General features: G+C 43.4%; 1 protein-coding gene and 1 pseudogene across 1 annotated transcript in view; one reads left to right on the top strand and one right to left on the bottom strand.

The window, feature by feature from the left end:
* Positions 1-822, bottom strand: part of LOC114633732 — a 1,953-nt pseudogene extending 1,131 nt beyond the window's left edge.
* Pde6b (phosphodiesterase 6B) overlaps positions 1-18,255 on the top strand; it is a 43,377-nt gene that overhangs the window by 10,089 nt on the left and 15,033 nt on the right. Inside the window, exons 2-3 of the mRNA XM_028782389.1 lie at positions 5,681-5,833; positions 6,337-6,426. Coding sequence (XP_028638222.1) covers positions 5,681-5,833; positions 6,337-6,426 — 243 coding nt within the window. The remainder of the gene's footprint in view (positions 1-5,680; positions 5,834-6,336; positions 6,427-18,255) is intronic.

Genomic DNA, 18,255 nt, shown 5'->3' with positions numbered 1-18,255 from the left:
GAGAGAGAGAGAGAGAGAGAGAGAGAGAGAGAGAGAGAGAGAGAGGCGCTACATGGAGAAATAAAATCCAAAGTCTTCCTTTGATTGGGAGCTGGGGGTGATGTTTAATGAGATAACATAACATGGTGCCCTTTGATCACATTTCATATCTGTAACTCTTGGTGCTAGTGGGGTATCTACAGTTTGGGTCCTGATTTGATGAAGTTAAGTTTAAGCTGCAAGAAAGAGATCAAGAGAGAAATAGAGCACAGGTGCTGTAGGGAGTCCTCACTCAGAAATGACAACCTCCAAAGTAGGATTGGTCAACTGGAACTGATAAAAATCAATGTTTGATGCTGGTGGCACACAACTTTAATCCCAGCAGTTAGGAGGCAGAGGCATACAGATTTCTGTAAGTTAAAGGCTAGTCTGTTCTACATCGTGTGTTTCAGGTGAGTTTTATTTTCTCTAGCACCCATGGACTCCACGGCAAACAGACAGATGTGTATTTAGGACGCTGGGTGACTACGTGACTACAGGTAGATAGGTGAGGGCTGAGCGCATGGGTAAGTGGTTAGAAGGATGAGTGGATGGATGGCAGGTAGATGAGTCAGTGAGTGGAGGAGTGCTGCTAGGCAGCACTGGTACCTGCCTATCCAAGGAGAAGCAACAACATAACTTTATAGCCAGAACGACAGGGTACAAGGCTCTGCAAGGTTCAAGGAATAACGAGGCTATGCCACAGCACAGCAAAAGCCTCAGAACAGAAATGAGTCAAAAGCTTAGCATCTCCAGAGATTTCTGCCCCGATCCTCACATGAGAGCGCCTGGATCTGTGCGCATGGTCTCACCCTTTCTTCTGTTTGTCATCTCCTAAATGTTACAGAAGGCCTGATCCAGGATATTATATATCCCCATCCCTTCCCTACGGTAGCTTCTCAGTGGGGGAAAGGGGGCTCCATTTAGCCGTGGAGCCAGACCAGGACACAATCCTTAGTACAAGACATGGTGAGGTTAAAATGTAGCTGGACATAATGGGGGTATGTCAAAAAGATGGAAGAGTAAAGGCGGGGGCTGGCATCGTAGCTCAGTGATAAAGCACCTGTCTGACATGCAAAAGGCCTTGGGGTTCTGTCCCCAGGATGGCAAGAGTGCAGAGAGGCTACTGTTTGTGACATACAAGAGGGGTATCAGGATTACTACTAAAACAGTGTCTCTAAAGTGAGGAGCTTTGTAGTTGATATCATGTATATTTCTACTGGAAAGATGATATTGCCTGGAAGTCCAGCACATCCATGTAGCTCAAGATCATGCCTCCTCATACATTGAATATTCAGGAAGGGTTAATGGGAATGGCTCTGAGGTGGAGAACATAGCATTATAATGGAGTGGTAATGAATGATAATGTTCACTTTAGGTTATCCAGAAAAGGGGATGGAAGGTTTGATTGTTTTAACCTTGTTCTGTGTGTCCTTCTCTAGAAGACTTCATCTGAAACAGTCTAGAGGAATGCAGAGGCATTTAAAGGGACAACAGGTTCCCCAATAAACAAAGCTGATTCACCCTATAAATTTCCCCCAGCTACCAAATGAATCTAGGCTGTCAGGGTCAAGGCTTCAGGAGATCTGGAGATGTTTGAGTTTTATAAAGGAGAGATGCAGATGATTGGGGAACAGCAGAATAGAAAGAGTCTTTGCTTAGACAATGGGCCTGGAGAAGTGGATCTTGGAGATGTCTTCTAGGCAAGAATTGTCCCAGAAGCTCAGTATCTTTGTGATACATATGCATTTATATCTTGGCAGTGAAGAGTTCAATTCAGAGTCTCCAGGTCCTGAGTGCCTGCCACCTTTGCCCACTTTTAATGCTGTCAGATATTCTAAACAGAAAACTATAGCAGCAAAAAAGCCCTGGGAAGACAGTGGAATGGACAAGAAAGGCAGAAGGAAGCCCCCAGAAGCTCCTGACGTCACAGGATGACAAGGAGGGAGTCTGGGAGCTGCAGGGGTACATGTCAATCTTCAATGTGGAATGCACATTTACATCACACACATAGAAAGAATTAGCCTCTAGAGGTCTAGAGGTGAAGCCGAAAGGCTGAAGGGACACCATCTACATGAGGTACTTGTAGGGCCACGCTGAGGCTGAAGAGCTACTGGGGGCATTTGAGAGCCTAACCAAAGACATAGCATCCTCGACTTACTGAAACACATGCATGAATGGAGGATGATGGAAATCAAGGAAACGTAGAAACTTGGCTATGAGGGAGCGATATGCTTAAGGCTAGTAGATTTGTCTTGGGGAGCTTTATATTCTCGTTTTACTGGTGGATTCACAGAAGGAAGTTCAAAATGGAAAATGCTAGCCAGACTTGGCATAGATATCCCCAGAACAATCTCACTCAAAACCAGCTTCTCAGTGGGACACAGATAGAGCCAGACCTGCCATGATGACCAAACCCAGGTTCTATCTGACCTCCGGCCCTGGACTCTAACACTTCTTTACCCTTTTCCTAAAAGTCTTGTCTTGTGAGGATCATGAAGTACCCATAATGATACCAAGATCTTGTAGGCATAGCCTATAGGGTGAAGATACCAGAGGATCCTGAGTGGTGAGGGTATTTGATATCCCAGGAACAGGAGAGGCTGAAAGATGTTACTTCAATATAAAAATATTGATTGTACAGCTGGGACCAGCAGTAGGCACCTGATAGAGAGACTGGGTACCACACTAAAAAGACAGGAAACCCAGGAAGTCAGATGCCGCAGAGAAGAGAGCATGGCAAATGGGAGCATTTTAAAACCATATCTTTGGTCATAGTCAATGGCAGGGGAAGGAAATGTGGAGAGAAAGCAATGAGTAGGTGAGTTTCCTGAGTGGAGATCAGGCCAAGAGAAAGAGATCAGGAGGTCCCAGTTTTATTTACAAAATGAGACTTAGACAATGTATAGATAAAAATGGGCAATAAAGTGAGGAGTCAAATGTGAGTTGAATGGGTAGAAATCAAGCTAGTAAGAAAACCAAAATGAAGGGCTGGAGAGATGGCTCAGTGGGTAAGAGCGTGGGCTACTCTTCCAGAGGTCCTGAGTTCAGTTCCCAGCAACAGCATGGTGGCTCGCAACCATCTGTAATGGGATCCAATGTCCTCTTCTGGTGTGTCTGAAGAGAGACAGTGTACTCACATACATAAAATAAATTTTAAAAAAAAAGAAAAGAAAAATGAGACAACTACCATGTATGACTTGTGTGTCTTGCACATTCTCTGAAAGTCACATCTATAGATTTGTGGGCCTCATTTGAGGATCAAATGTACTTCATCTAAGAGAGTAGTTCTCAACCTTCTAAATACTGCAACCCTTCAATATAGTTCCTTATGTTGTGGTGACCCCAACCATAAAATTATTTTTGTTGCTCCTTTATAACTGTAATTTTGCTACTATTAGAAATGGTATTATAAACATCTGATATGCAGAATATCTGATATGTGACCCCCATGAAAGGGTCATTCAACTCCCAAAGGTTTAATGACTCACAGGTTGAGAACTATTGATCTAAGAGTCAGATATGTGAATCTGTGTGGCCCATCTGAGAATCAAATGTGTGTATCTGTGTACATCATATGACAATAAGTGTAAAGATCTGTGTATATCATCTGAAGGTACTTTCATGTTCTATGCTGAAACAGTTCAGTATGCCTTGGTATAGTGCTTCAAGACTACTCTAGAAGCAACCTGCAGATCAGGATTAGCCTCTAACACTAATGGTTAGTCAGGGGATAGGTGCATGCAAACCACCATGTATACAATGGCCACAGTGGCAAACCATGGGAAGCTACCCAGGATATGCCCAGAGAAAAGGATATCCAGGGAAATCTCTTCCTTTTGAGGATCTACCACACATCTAAAGCCTTGTACCTTCAATTTAGCCAGAAAAAGTTGATGATCTTCTGTGACAAGATATTAATGTTTATCCCAGTGTCGTAGGGTTTCTATTCCTGCATAAAACATCATGACCAAGAAGCAAGTTGAGGAGGAAAGGGTTTATTCAGCTTACACTTTCTACATTGCTGTTCATCACCAAAGAAAGTCAAGACTGGAACTCAAGCAGGTCAGGAAGCAGGAGCTGATGCAGAAGCCTTGGAGGGATGTTACTTACTGGCTTGCTTCCCCTGGCTTGCTCAGCTTGCTTTCTTATAGAATTCAGGACTACCAGCCCAGTGATGGCACCATCCACAATGGGTCCTCCCTCCCCCCTTGATCACTAATTGAGAAAGTGCCTTATAGCTGGATCTCATGGAGGCATTTCCTCAAGGGAGGCTCCTTCCTCTGTGATAACTCCAGCTGTGTCAAGTTGACACATAAAACCAGCCAGTACACCCAGTAATGTCACCTCTGTCAGGCATTGCTGCTTATCTTCCTTCTTTGTTACCATTCATATGTTGATCTACCTCCAGCTTAGTGCCACATAGCAGGTAGGTGGTGGCTGCTTCTCCAAGAAGAGATGGGAGGGGAATAGCTGACTTTAGCCATCTCCATCCCACTGAGAGGATAACCCAATCTTCAGACTCTTGGCAGGCTCTTATAGCTAAAACTGGGGCCTTGCTAACCTGTTACCAAGGAGACAAAATGCCAGCAGGGAACTTTTCAAACTGCTCATAGGGCTGAGCTATGGAGAATTATGACAAATCATAGGGCTGCAAGGTACAGGGTCCTCAGTACATATAAGAAAGTCTGTGTTGACAGTTAACATTGGGACATGCCAAAGGTATTGATGGCCATCCTCCCTTCACTGAACAGGAATGGAAAGGACATAAAGCTGCTCCAACTGAGACAGACCCTCAAGAGAGGCTAGAGTCAGCCTTTCACCTCAGTCACTATGCCAGGGTACTTTAGTTTCATGTAAATAAAAGAATAACCAGAAAGCAGAGAGTAAGTCAGGGCCATGTCTATTAGGAGCTACCTGGCTCTAACTTAGTACCCTGAGGCTAGCTTGAATAACCTGTTCCTTTCAGGGGTAGAACTAACTTCAGAGGCAGGATTCCTTTTATATCTTGGGGTAGTAGATTTAAGAGCCCTTTCTGAGCCCTCCTTGAATCCTCCCTGAGCCCAGAGTTGGGGAAAACTCAGCATGTCACAAAGTCTCATGGTGGACAGTGGTCTTTGGAGCAAAGCTGAAGCATAGGGTTGGTGGACAGATCCCAAGATACAGGAAACTCTCCACTCTAGCTCCCCAGCCAATTTGTCTTGGTGATAGTGTGCCATAACAAGCCACCAATCACAACCGAGTCCACCCTTCATGCAGTCATGGTTATCTTTCCAGGGAGAGTGTGCAGCAGGTTTGGAAGGGGCTGGAGGAAGGAAACAATCACCTGAGCTAGAAGTTCTGAGGGTAGGGATAGTGGGGCAGACTGGAGCATACAGGAGTCCAACTTTGCCCAAAAGTAGACAAGTGCTTGAGGATCTTGTAGGGGCTATTTATAAAACTTGGGAGAGTTCTTAGGAATCAGAGGTTAGGTGAGCTTAGCAGAACCCCAGGAACAGGGCGAACTCTCTTTGCCCAGAAACTGTGTCCTGAGTTCAGAGGCAGGGCTACTTGGCATCACAGCGCTAGTCTAAATGGTGGCCACCTAAGCATAGACCCTCTGTAAAAACCTGGGAGCCCCAGACTGCAGGCCATAGCAATAACCTCTCTCATACCACCGCAGTGTCCCCACTTCAGCCCATTCGCTGACGAGCTCACCGACTATGTGACAAAGAACATTCTGTCCACACCAATCATGAATGGCAAAGATGTCGTGGCTGTGATCATGGCAGTGAATAAACTGGATGGCCCATGCTTCACGAGTGAAGATGAAGATGTGAGTGTTCAGGAGACGTCAGACACTCAGCTCTTCCCACGGGTTTGTCCCGTGGGTCTGTACGTGTCCTACCTCCCCGAGTGCCTTTGCCATTATCTCTCTGTAGTCATGTGGTTATGTGACCCATGTCCCTTGATAAGCCTACATCTGAGTTGTGTCCTTCTGCTAATCTGAGTGTGTTTGCTTATCCAGAGGCATAAACCAGGGCCTCACAGAGATCCTTCAAACTCTGTGTGTCTCTGTTTATCTGGGTGTGTGAGTTATGCCCCAGCTGTTCATCTTTGTGTATGTAAGTCATATCCTTTTGTGTGTGATCCGTGTTCCTGACCCACAGGACTGAAGCTTTGTGTGTAGGTCCACACCCATGAGTCCTAAGTGTAGCTTACCAGTATCTCACATGCGTGTGGCACTTCCTCCAGGACCCTAGGGGTGTGCATCTCTTCGGTTCATGTGTCCTTGAACATCTGGATTTCTGACTCATGCTGTTATAATTGTCATTTCAGGTTTTCACGAAGTACCTGAATTTTGCTACATTAAATCTGAAGATCTATCACCTAAGCTACCTACACAACTGTGAGACACGGAGAGGCCAGGTACCTGTATGCCCTGGCTGATCCTTCCCCAGCCTTCCACCCTCATAGGCTGTTTGGTCTTCATGAATGGTCAAGACACTGTGATGTCCAATCAGAGCATGACTCTGGCCTGACAGGACTCGATGTTCCCATCCATGTCATCAGCACAAAACTGAACAGGGGCAGCGGGCGGTGCTCACCTAGGCAGGCAGGTTATGAGGAAGAAACTGGAAAGGCCCTCTGCTCATTACCACCACCTGAACTAGTAGGCACAGCTTCCTGCAGAGCCACAGACAGGCTCCATTATCCTCAGATACTGCCTCAAAACTTTGCAGGAACTGGAGTGAATTGTCAGTTAACCAAGCACAGAATCTCTGTGTGGGATTGACCCTGCCAGAGAATCTGGAGTCTAATTTGCATGAGATAGAAACTTGAGTGTCCAGCTGGGTCAGTGTGCTGTAGGTTTAGAACACATTTGAAAATGTCAGAGAAGAGAGGCAGGGCCATGGCTGGGGGCCACTAAGACTATCTTGACCATAAGCTACAGCACAAGAACTCAGAAGAGGTCTCAAGACAAAGCAATTCTCTTATCTGAGTCTCAGCCTGTGAGCCTTTGAGTAATTCCAAACAAGCTGGGCATGACAGGGTATGGCTGTATCCCAGCACTCAGGAGGTAGAAGCAAGGTGTTTTAGTCAGTGTTCTATTGCTATGAAAAGACACCATGACCTCAGTAACTCTTATAAAGGAAAGCATTTAATTGAGGCTGGCTTACAGTTTCAGAGGGTTAGTCCATTGTTGTTATGGCAGGAAGCATGGTGGAATGCAGGTAGGCATGGTCCTGCAGAAACTGAGAGTTCTCCATCCAAATCCAAAGGCAACAGAAAGAAAGAGTCATACTGGGTCTGGCTCAGACTTTTCAAAGCCTACCTCCAGTGACATATTTCTTCCAATAAGGCCGCGCTTTCTCCAACAAGGGCACACCTAATAGTGCCACTTCTTGGTGAACAGGCATTCAAATCTATGAGTCTATGGGGGCCATTCTTTATCATCATCATCATCATCATCATCATCATCATCATCATCACTAACTTTACATCCTGATCAGCTAGTTTGAGACTAGCCTGGGATACACAGCAAGAACTTGTCTCAAAGAAAGGGGGCCAGAGAGGAAGGGAAGAATGGAGAAAGAGGAGAGGGAAGAACAAAGGGAGGGACAAAAAGAGAGAAAGAGAGAGAGGGAAGAGGACGAGAAAGAGAGGAGTCAGGTAAAATGGAGGAAAGGAGATATCTTGAATGGGTAGTAGGACATTCTGCATTCTGTGTCTAAAGCTAGGAAATCCAGCCATACACAGGCTGGCTTTGGGAAAATGTTAGATGTCAAGTTACTCTGTGCTTTCCAAACTTCTTGTTCTGCCTGTGAGTGCTGCCATGCTTTGGCTACCCACTGTCAAAATGTGAAAATGTCAGAGAGGAGAGGCAGGACCAGGGTTGGTGGCCACCGAGCTCATCTGGATATCTTGTATCCATGTGGTAATGGTCACTTGCCAAGAGATCTCTGTTTAGATACTTCAAGTCCAAGGCAGAGTCTGCTTCCATTGGTCAACCAAATTTATGGTCTACATAGCCATGAGAGTACAGGACCAAAACCAAGTTCAGTTACAACTTGGCCCTTGTATAAAGTAACAGGCATGACGCTGAGGGGAGGGAGGAAGAGTGAGGCTGAGAGAGATGATGAGTGAGGTCGGGAAGCAAGGCCTGTGGGAGGAGGGCCACAAATGGGAGCTTCAGTCAGGGAGGAGCAGCAGAACGGAGATTCGGGACTAGTTGGGCTGTCAAAGGGCTGTATGGATGGTGAAGTACCAGTGAGGTAGGCTGACTAGAGGAGTCAGAACTGCAGGCAAGAAGCTCAGACCATTCTGAGAGGGGGCACACGGGCTGAGAGTAGTTCAGAGGGGGGAAATGATGGTGGGCTGATTGGAGAGGCGAGGGAGGGAACATGGGCTTGTTGGAGGGGGTCACAGAGGTAAGTGATCATTTGTAGTTCTCAACCTTCATTGTACTGTCAGAAGAAAAAGTAGAGAAAGGAGCATCAGGGGTCTTCAGTCCTCCACCAAACCTACTACGTACCTCATAGCCCATCACACACACACATACACACACACACACACACACACACACCACATGCACATATATACATAACCCATAGCCCATAACAGACACACACAGGAGCATGCAGGAGCACACACACACATGTACATATATACATACCCCATAGCCCATGACAGACATACATACTCGTGCACGCACACACACACATTTCTGTCTTCCCATCCTACACCCCAGTGGCTTATAGTCAGTGTTCTGTTGCTGTGAAGAGACACTATAACCACGACAACTCGTGGAAAAGAAAGCACTGAGTTGGAGTTTGCTTAACATTTCAGAGGTTTTGTCCACTACCATCATGGCAGGGAGAACGGTGGCACACAGGCAGACATGGGGCTGAAAAGGTAGCTGAGAGTTTCACATCTGGATCCTCAGGCAACAGGAGAAGAGAGCCGTACTGGGCCTGGCTTAGGCTTTTGGAAGCTCACAGCCCAACTCCCTGTGACACACTTCCTCTAACAAGAACACACTTCCTACTGCTTCTCAAGTAGTACTACTTCTGATGACTAAGCATTCAGATATATGAGCCCATGGGGGCCAACTCTTATTCAAACCACCACACCATGTTGTGCCCAGGTGTCCTGCACTTCCTGCTTGCATTCACAGTTGTTCTTTTGATAGAAGTAGACACTGTTCCTATCGGCTGCCCAGCCTTCCTCTCCTACATACATGCGTCTATCTTCAGTTAAAGAAAGCCACACTGTCCTCCCTGCCCTTCCTCCACTCTCCTAATAGACTGAGTCAAAAATGTGTGGCTTCTGGAACCTCAGAATTAACCCATTCCCCTCATGATGAGGTTATTTGTGCCTATTTGAAATTGTGTAATGCTAATTCACAGCAGCGGTTGCTCCAGCAGAAAGCACTGTGCTGCAGTCACCCTTCACTCTTCACCTTTCACCTTCATCCTTCACCCTCACCACCCACAGCCCCAAATAACACTGACAATTTTCTGTCACTGTCCTTTTGCTTATTCTGGACATTTTATCCAATTTTTGCACGTTTCTGTTTCCTGCTGTTGTTGTTGTTGCTTTACGTTTGTTATTTGTTGGGGTGGGCACTCGCCATGGCCTGAGTGTAGCAATCAGAGGACTACTTGCCAGAGTTTTCTTTCTCTTCCCACCGTGTGAGTTCTGCGGATCAAACTTAGGTCACAAGTAAGTGACTAGTATTCCTGCTCTCTGAGTCATCTCACTAGCCCCATTCTATTACATTATAGTCTGTTGTGGGAAATATTGAAAATGACCCGCCAAGTTCCCACGCTCCTGCCAGCAACTCTCTGACCCTGCGTGGTCCCTCAGCCTCTGTCTCTAAGTAGTCCCCCGCAGCATCTGGTTACGGTGTTCCCAGCTTCGGTGCACTTGTCTCTGGAGCCCCTCGTTCCTTCTCAGCCATAACCCCTCTGTGGTCGGTGGTCCCACACTCCAGTAACCCTCTAGCGGAGTGTTCTCATCTCGGCAGACTCTAAGGCCTGGGCCCCTGAGAGGTCTCCATCCGATTTGCTAATTTCCCTCTACAGGGTCGCTGCCATGCCAGCCCCATTTAACGGCCATCCAACTCGCAGTTAGATATTACAATACCCAGTAACCCAGTAAAACAGAACTCTTTAAGCTTATAATTAACCAGTCAGATTTATATATTAATAAATTCTCAATTTACAAGATGCCCTCACAATAATTTCAAGGCCAATTGATAATAGAAGCTGCCCATCTAGATCAGACAAGTTATCCCAATTATTCTATCCCTATATGATATTCATAACTACCTGTGGCTATTTAAAACAATGCAGGATCAGAATCTTCTTCTTGTCCTCTCTCTCTCTCTCTCTCTCTCTCTCTCTCTCTCTCTCTCTCTCTCTGCACCAACTCCTTTTTCCCTGTCCAATGACAGGCCTCCTGCTACACTAATATTTTAATGTAATTGGACAGGGAAAATCCTGCCACAATAGATTCTTTTCTGACTGGTTTAGATTTACAGAGTTGAACCAAATTTGCATAGCCTTGACAACAAGAAGTTTCTCCATTTTGACATCTTTCACTGGTGTTATGACGCTACCACAACTAATGAACCAGCGCTAACATCGTTGAGATTTCCTTAGTTTTTACTTCTTCCTTCTGTCCCAGAATGCCATCCCAAATCCCAAAGGATGTTCAGTTGTCTCCTCAGACCCCTCCTCTCCGAGAAAGTTTGTCCTATCAGCTTGTTTCCTGTGACTTGACAGAGGAACCTGGCTAGCAATGTTCATATTTTTGGAATCGATGTCATTCTTGTGATCAGACTTGGGTCGCTGGGCTTCAGAGACTAAAAGCCTTTCCACTACATCACAGTGGGTTGCTGCCATAGGGCCTACCAGAAACCAGGAAACAGTTTCCATCCCACCACTCTGTCACTTCCTACACCATAAAGTCGCCTGACCTTCTGTCCTTTGCTTTCTGAGGAAGCCACTGCTCATACCATACAGAGGAATGGGAGGTACACGCCTCCTTCAGAGTGGAGCATCTATAAAATTTGTACTTATTTATTAATTTACTTAATAATTGATTCATGTCTAGATTCTTGGGTATTTATTTTCTGCTTTAGGTTGCAATCCAATGTTATTGTATTCATTACATTGCACAAACTGTTTCAGCCCTGGGCCTGCAGCTGGCTCCTGTGTCTTTGAACACGCTTCATCACTGTAGGAGTCCCAGGCTTCTCCAGGATGCTTCATGCCCTAGTCCTAGAACTCATCATTTCTCCGAGAAGCCCTGATCCATATACTAGAATGCTCTAGGAAGCTAAGGTCTGAGTATTGTTAGAGTCCTTGTTGCTCCAATCACCTCTTACCCAACAAAAGAAGATCATGTGTGCTAACATATGTGCATACACAGTAGGTATATCACATATAACACCACACTGGTATAAAATTAAACATAATTTCTGATTGATGTTCCTAGCCCTGATCTGTTGCCATGAAGATCCTTTTTGGTATGTACCCTCAACAGAGGGACCCCTGGTTCCTCTCATCTTCCACCCACTTGCTAAATGTGAGAATTTTCTATCAGGGATGCTAATCTTCACTCCCTTAAAAAAATCAGAGCACAGAGATTATGCCACCCCCTTTGCTAGCTTTCCAAAAAATAAATCAGCACTTTCTCCACGCCCCAAAGGTACAAAGTACAGTTAGATGCTCTTGGTGTACATTCTTTCTTGTTTGGTTTTAAGGATAGATATAGCTAAGAACATATATATATATATATATATATATATATATATATATATATATATGGCTGGAGAGATGCCTCAATAGCTAAAAATAAGCACTGCTCTTTCAGATGGCCTGAGTTCAGTCTGAAACTTCCTATAATTTCACCTCTGGATGAATACAATGCCTCTGTTTTCTATAGGCACCTGAATTCCCATATACATGCATTTATATGCACATATCCACACATAGATATATGTCCATATGCATTACACACACACACACAATGTGGTGCAAGGCTTATAATCCCAACATTCAGATGGCAGATTCAAGAGGATCATCCTCAAATTCCAGACCATGTTTGTCTACACAGTAAGCATAGAGAGCCCTGACTAGTCCAGGGCTTTATAAAAATACCATGTCTCAACAATAACAAAAAGGAACATATTCATATGTATTTTGGATGGAAATCCAGAAGTGCATTTTCCATGTATTTTCTCCCTGAGTGTGGCTTGCCTTTTCATTCTCTTAATAATACATATGGCAAAACAGAAGTTTGGCATTTTAATAACCCCAATTTATTATAGTCTTCTTCATAGACTGTTATACCTAAAACCTTATCCTTAAACCCAAGATCACTCAGGTTTTCAGGTCAGGTTCTAGGAGTTTGAGTCTTGGATTCTTGTAAATGTAAATGTAAATGTTGCTTTTAGTTCCTCGTATGAAGGGAAGAGATGAGAGCTGTACCCAAGCTTCGTGAGTACATGGCTTTGGTTGAAGCCAAAGAGTTTCTTTCTCTGCACTAACTATCCCAAGGTCTAGGCCCAGAAACTTCTAGCCTCCTTACCATCTAATCTTCCAAACTAACTGATTCAATCTGGCTTCTCCTTGCTTCTGACTGAATTGCTCTGCTTGGCCTCATACTAACTTTGGCAATGTGTTCTAATCTTCTGGCTCTTGTTGCTGGATTAAAATTCCTTTAAAGATTCTGAGTTTAGGCTCATTATTAGTTTGATGAACACTATAAAGTCTAGGTCTAGATTCACATTGGCATGTGGATGTCAAACTTTTAGTCCTTTGTGAAAACACAACTTTTTTTTTCTATGAATTGTCTTTCCTTGTTGCTGAGGGTTAGTTGAGTACATTTGTGGAGATCTACTTTTTAATTTTCCAGGGATTTTCCCTGATCAGCCACTGTAGTTCTAGAGAAAATCTTGAGGATGATAACGTCAGTCTACCAATATTGTTTTCTTTTTTCAGAATTGTGTTGGCTATTCTGGGTATTCTGTCTTTCCACACAGACTTTAAAGTCAAGATTTCAAGATTCATAGAATAGCTTGCTGGTATGATTTGGATTTTTCTAAATCTATATACCAAGTTGGAAAAAATATTATTTTAAAAATAGTGAGTCTTCTAGGGTAAGGACGTAACTCAGTTGGTAAAAGTACTTCCCTACCATGCCTGAAAACTGGATTCAATTCCCAGCACCTCATAAAACCTGACATTGTGGTACATGTTTGCAATCCTAGTACTTGGGAGGTGGAGGCAAAAGGATCAGGAGTTGAAGATGATCTTTGGCTATACAGCAAGTTCAAGGCTAGCCTTGACTACATGAGACTGTCTCAGAAAAAAATCCACAAGCACTTAAAATCTTCATATTAATTTTGATATTTTAATTCTTTTCTAAAAAAAGATTTATTTATTTTATTTATTTATTTTATGAAATAAATAAATTTCATAATTTATTATGAAAAAATAAAGTGAGTACATTATTGCTCTCTTCAGACACACCAGAAGAGGGCATCTGATCCCATTGCAGATGGTTTTGAGCCACCATGTGATTGCTGGGAATTGAACTCCAGACCTCTGGAAGAGCAGTCTTAACCACTGAGTCATCTCTCCATCCCAATATTTTACTTCTTTAATCAAACTTTTGAAGTTTCCATGGACTGGGGAAACAGTTCACAAGCATGAGAACTTGAGTTTGTTCTGTGGGACTCAAGTGATAAGCCAAGCATAGTAACTTACATTTGTAACCCCGGCTCTGGGAAAATGGAGACAGATGAATCCCCTAGGGACTCATTGACCAGCTGACTTCACAGCTTTACCTCCACACATATGCACATGCACCTGCACATATATGCAAAAGATTGAGGTTTCTACATATACATTTTATACATATTTCACTAGATTTATACCTAAGTACTTCATTTTGGAATATAATGTAAGTAGTATTGTGTTCTGATAGCTTCATCTTCCAATTGTTCATCACTGGTATCAAGGAAAGCAATTATATTATGTTAACCCTATAGTTTGTGGCCTTGCTAAAAATCACTTACTAGTTTCAGGGTTTTCTTATTGATTCTCTGGTATTTTCATATAGACAATCATATCACCTGCAAACAAAGATAGCTTTATTTCCTTTTATATATATATTCCTTTTATATATATATATATATTTATTTAATATATATTATATAAATATATAATATATATTCCATATATAGTTTTCTTTTTTTTTGGTCTTATTGGACAAGTTAAGACTTTGTGTAGCAATGTATTATAAGAGAGAAGAATCTATTTTCAATAATAATTTTGAACATTTCTTCCTCATTCCAAATCATAGAGAAAGACACCCAGTTTCTTTTCATTAAGAGTGATTTCACATGCTGGAGAGATGACTCAGAGGTTAAGAACACTGACTGCTCTTCCAGAGGTCCTGAGTTCAATTTCCTGTAATCACATGGTGGCTCTTAACTATCTATAATGAGATCTTTTGGCCTGCAGGCAAAATGCTATATAATAAATAAATAAATAAATAAATAAATAAATAAATAAATAAATCTTTTTTGAGAGAGAGAGAGAGAGAGAGAGAGAGAGAGAGAGAGAGAGAGAGAGAGAGAATGATTTCACAGCCCAGTGTGGTGGTGCATGCCTTTAATCCCAGCACTCAGACAGAGGCAGGCAGATTTCTGTGAGATTGAGGCTAGCCTGGTCTACAGAGTGAGTTCCAGGTCAGCCAGGGCTACATGGAGAAACCCTGTCTCGAAAATCAAAACAAAACACAACAACAAAGTACAGGGTTGCTCCGTGGTGTAAGGAGATAGCACACTGGACTTCTAGAGGCTGAAGAATGATGTCACCTCTGTGGTTTCGTAGAATTTTTCCCAGTTAAGAAAATTTACTGTATTTCCTGTTGCTAAGGAGCTCCATCTTGAATTAATATTGAATGTTATCAAATAGTTCAGCATCAATTGATAGAATCATGCAAATTTTTGTTTAGTTTGTTCATTTAGATTATATTAGTTAGTTTGGGATTTTGGTTTGTGGTATATTTATATTGAGGTGTGGTCTTCCCACCATCATGCAGCTTGGTCTTCAACTGCTGAGCTTCGGTGGTCCCCTCACATTAGTCTTCTGACTAGCTGAGATTGCAGATGCATGCCATCATTTCTAGTTTATATTAACCAAATTTGAAATGCTGAGGCGGTCTTCTATAATATTGGCCATAGGGTATAATTATTTGGTAAGCAATGTAATGATAATGGGGTAAATATTTACTAACAATTACATTATTGTTACATTACAGACTGGTTTTACCAATATTATTTTTTTTCTTAGACAATTACTTGCTATGTAGGTTAACTTGCTATGTAGCTCTTACTTCCCAACTGCTAGAATTATAGGTTCATCTACCATGCATGGTAGCTTTGCTAATGTTCAGTTAGGAATTTTTGTGTTTAGAGCCTGGCAGGGTGGTACACGCCTTAACCGCAGCATCTGGGAGGGAGAAGCAAGTAGATTTTCATGATTTCAAGGCTTGTCTGGTCTACATTGTAGGGTAATGAGGGCTATGTAGAGAGACCCTGTCTCAAAACTAAAAATTAAAAAATGTTTTTGTATCTATGTCAATGAGCTATATGGATATATAGTTTTTCTTCCTGTGATCTCTTTTTAAAAAGTTAAAAAAAATTATTGTTATTTTTTAATCTCTTTTTTTACAGTCCAGACATTATCCCCTCCCAGTCTTCCCCATCCATTCCTCCTCCCCTGCCTCCAAGAGGATGTCCCCCATGCCCACTGCACACCAACAGGCCTCCTCACTCTCTAGGGCCTCAAGTCTCTCGAGGGTTAGGTACATTTTCTTTCACTGGGGCCAGAACATGCAGTCCTCTGCTGTATATGTCTTGGGCACCTCAAATCTGCTAATGTATGCTGCCTGGCTTGTGGTTCAGTGTCTGAGAGATCTTGGGGGTCCAGGTTAATTGAGACCTCCTGCAGGGTCACCCTGCTCCTCGGCTTCTTCCAGCCTTTCCCTGATTCAACCACAGGGGTCAGCAGCTTCTGTCCATTGGCTGGGTGTAAGTATCTGCATCTGACTCTTTCAGCTGTTAGTTGGGCCTCTCAGAGGGCAGCCATGCTAGGCTCCTGTCTATAGTAATAGTCAGGCCTTGGAGCCTCCCCTTGAGCTGGATGTGGTGTAATGTGCTCACAAGTATGGTTGCCTGAAAAGCCAGAAGTGTTAAGATCTCCTGAATCTGGAGCTACCTGGCGTAGGTGCTAGAGCAGAACTTAAGTCTTCTGCAATAGTAGAACATGCTTTCATCCCCTGACCCAGTCCTAGCCTTGTGATGTTTTCATCTGACTTTGTTATCTGGTTAGTGCTGGCATCAGAGAGGATTTTAGGCAGTATTCTCCATTCTGAGACAGAAGAAAAGCAAACTCAGTCTCTCTCAAAACACACAATGGTTCTATGAAGATTTTAGCCACACCTCAAACAAACAATCATTTCTGCATCAGACATCAGTGTCCTCTGAGTCAGCTCAACTTTAATCCTATCTATTTGGAGATGGTCAGATCCCACAAGTGTAGGGCTCTCTCCGAAGACTGTCCACTGCTGCTGCAAATGCCAAACACTAGTCTGTTACCTGAGTTTCTGATTGATCAGCAAATATTAGTTCATTTTCTGCTGCTATAATAAATTGTCTGAAGCTAGGCATTTAACAAAGAAAAGAGATTTACCTCTCTATGGAGGTTCAAAGGTATGGTGCCAGCTTCTGCTTGAATATCATGACATCCTTCTGGTACTGTTGGGCTCAACTTCCGGATTTAAGAGAACCATAGCATTCAGCCATAACATTCTTTTGGCTGTCATTATTTTTTATTGTTGTTGTTATCTGGGATTTGTTATGTTTTTATTTGTTTGTTTGTTCGTTTATTTGGGGTGGGGTGTTTGGTTTGGACTTTTACCATACTGACAAAACATACTGAGTAACATGGCAGGCCTACTGAGAATAGCCTATGTTACTGAGTAACATAGCTTACTGAGAGTCTGAGCACAGAAATACCTGAAGGGCAATGTCATTCATCCAAACTAGGGGGAACCACCCAGCAGAGATCCAGCCTGTGGCAAGGCAGTCCTATAAACTGGTCATCTGAACTCTCTTGAGTCCAGAGGTCCAGGCACCTTCTCTACCTTCGAGGAAGGTTGTCCCAGCTCTCTTCTCATGGCTATTATCTGGGAGGCTTTATCCTTGCCTGTTCCTCCATCCCTTACCTCCAAGGAATGAAGGAAGCTACCAGAACTCTAGCCTGCCATTCAAAGTTAAGTCTACCATGTATCAGGGGGCTTCCTTGGGATCACCCTATTTTGTAATACCCCCTTAAGTCTTACCAGGACCCCAAATCTCCAAGAAGTCAGAACTTAGAAAGAGAAAAGCTGACCCAAGGCTCAGACTCTAACCAGCATTTGCAGAATCCAGCTTTATTCCTCTTCATGGGCTTTGCTTCATTTATTTTGGGAAATAGAGCCCAGAGCCTTATGCATGCTGGATAAGTTCTCCGCCACGTCTCTCACATTGCTTTATAAAAGGAACCCTCTATACTGAGTACAGCTGGGCTCTGAAGGGCCTGTGGCCAAGCCCAAGAGGCATGGTCTTTCTTGTCCCTATGTGGTAGGAGTGCTGGTCACTAAGCATTAAAGAATTTCCAAACTCTCCCTCACCATGTTTCCCAAGTCCTGGAGGTTCTGAGAATTAGATCCCTTTCTGAAAAGTACCTCAGCTACACTGATCAGAGCAAATAATAAATTACCTGAAGATAAGAAAACTGATCAGAGCCAATAATAAATTACCTGAAGATAAGAAAACTATAGAGGACCCCATATGCTGATCTTCACTCTGACCTGCCACTTGGCTACTAGTCAGGCTCACCAGAGCAATTCTTTCTGTTCATGGCACCAAAGACCCTATAGCCTCTACCTATTGTTTGCATGGCAGAGGTGCACTGCTTCTTCTGAAAGACATGAGGGGAGGACTTACTGACACAAGAGAAGGGGTAAAGTCAGAGCTTTCTCAAGGTCTCACATTTTCAAGTTGTAAGCAACGAGTAGTAAGGAGGGAGCCAGCCTGGAGTACCCACCATGGTGTCCCTAGACCCCGAACAGGAAGAAAAGAGCTGTGGTTTTCACATTCACATCCTCAGTAGTTCCTCAAAAGCAGAGACT

This window comes from Grammomys surdaster, unplaced genomic scaffold (genome assembly GCF_004785775.1).
Source record: "Grammomys surdaster isolate TR1022 unplaced genomic scaffold, NIH_TR_1.0 751, whole genome shotgun sequence".
NCBI classification, from domain to species: domain Eukaryota; kingdom Metazoa; phylum Chordata; class Mammalia; order Rodentia; family Muridae; genus Grammomys; species Grammomys surdaster.
This window is presented reverse-complemented; position numbering and strand designations above follow the sequence as displayed.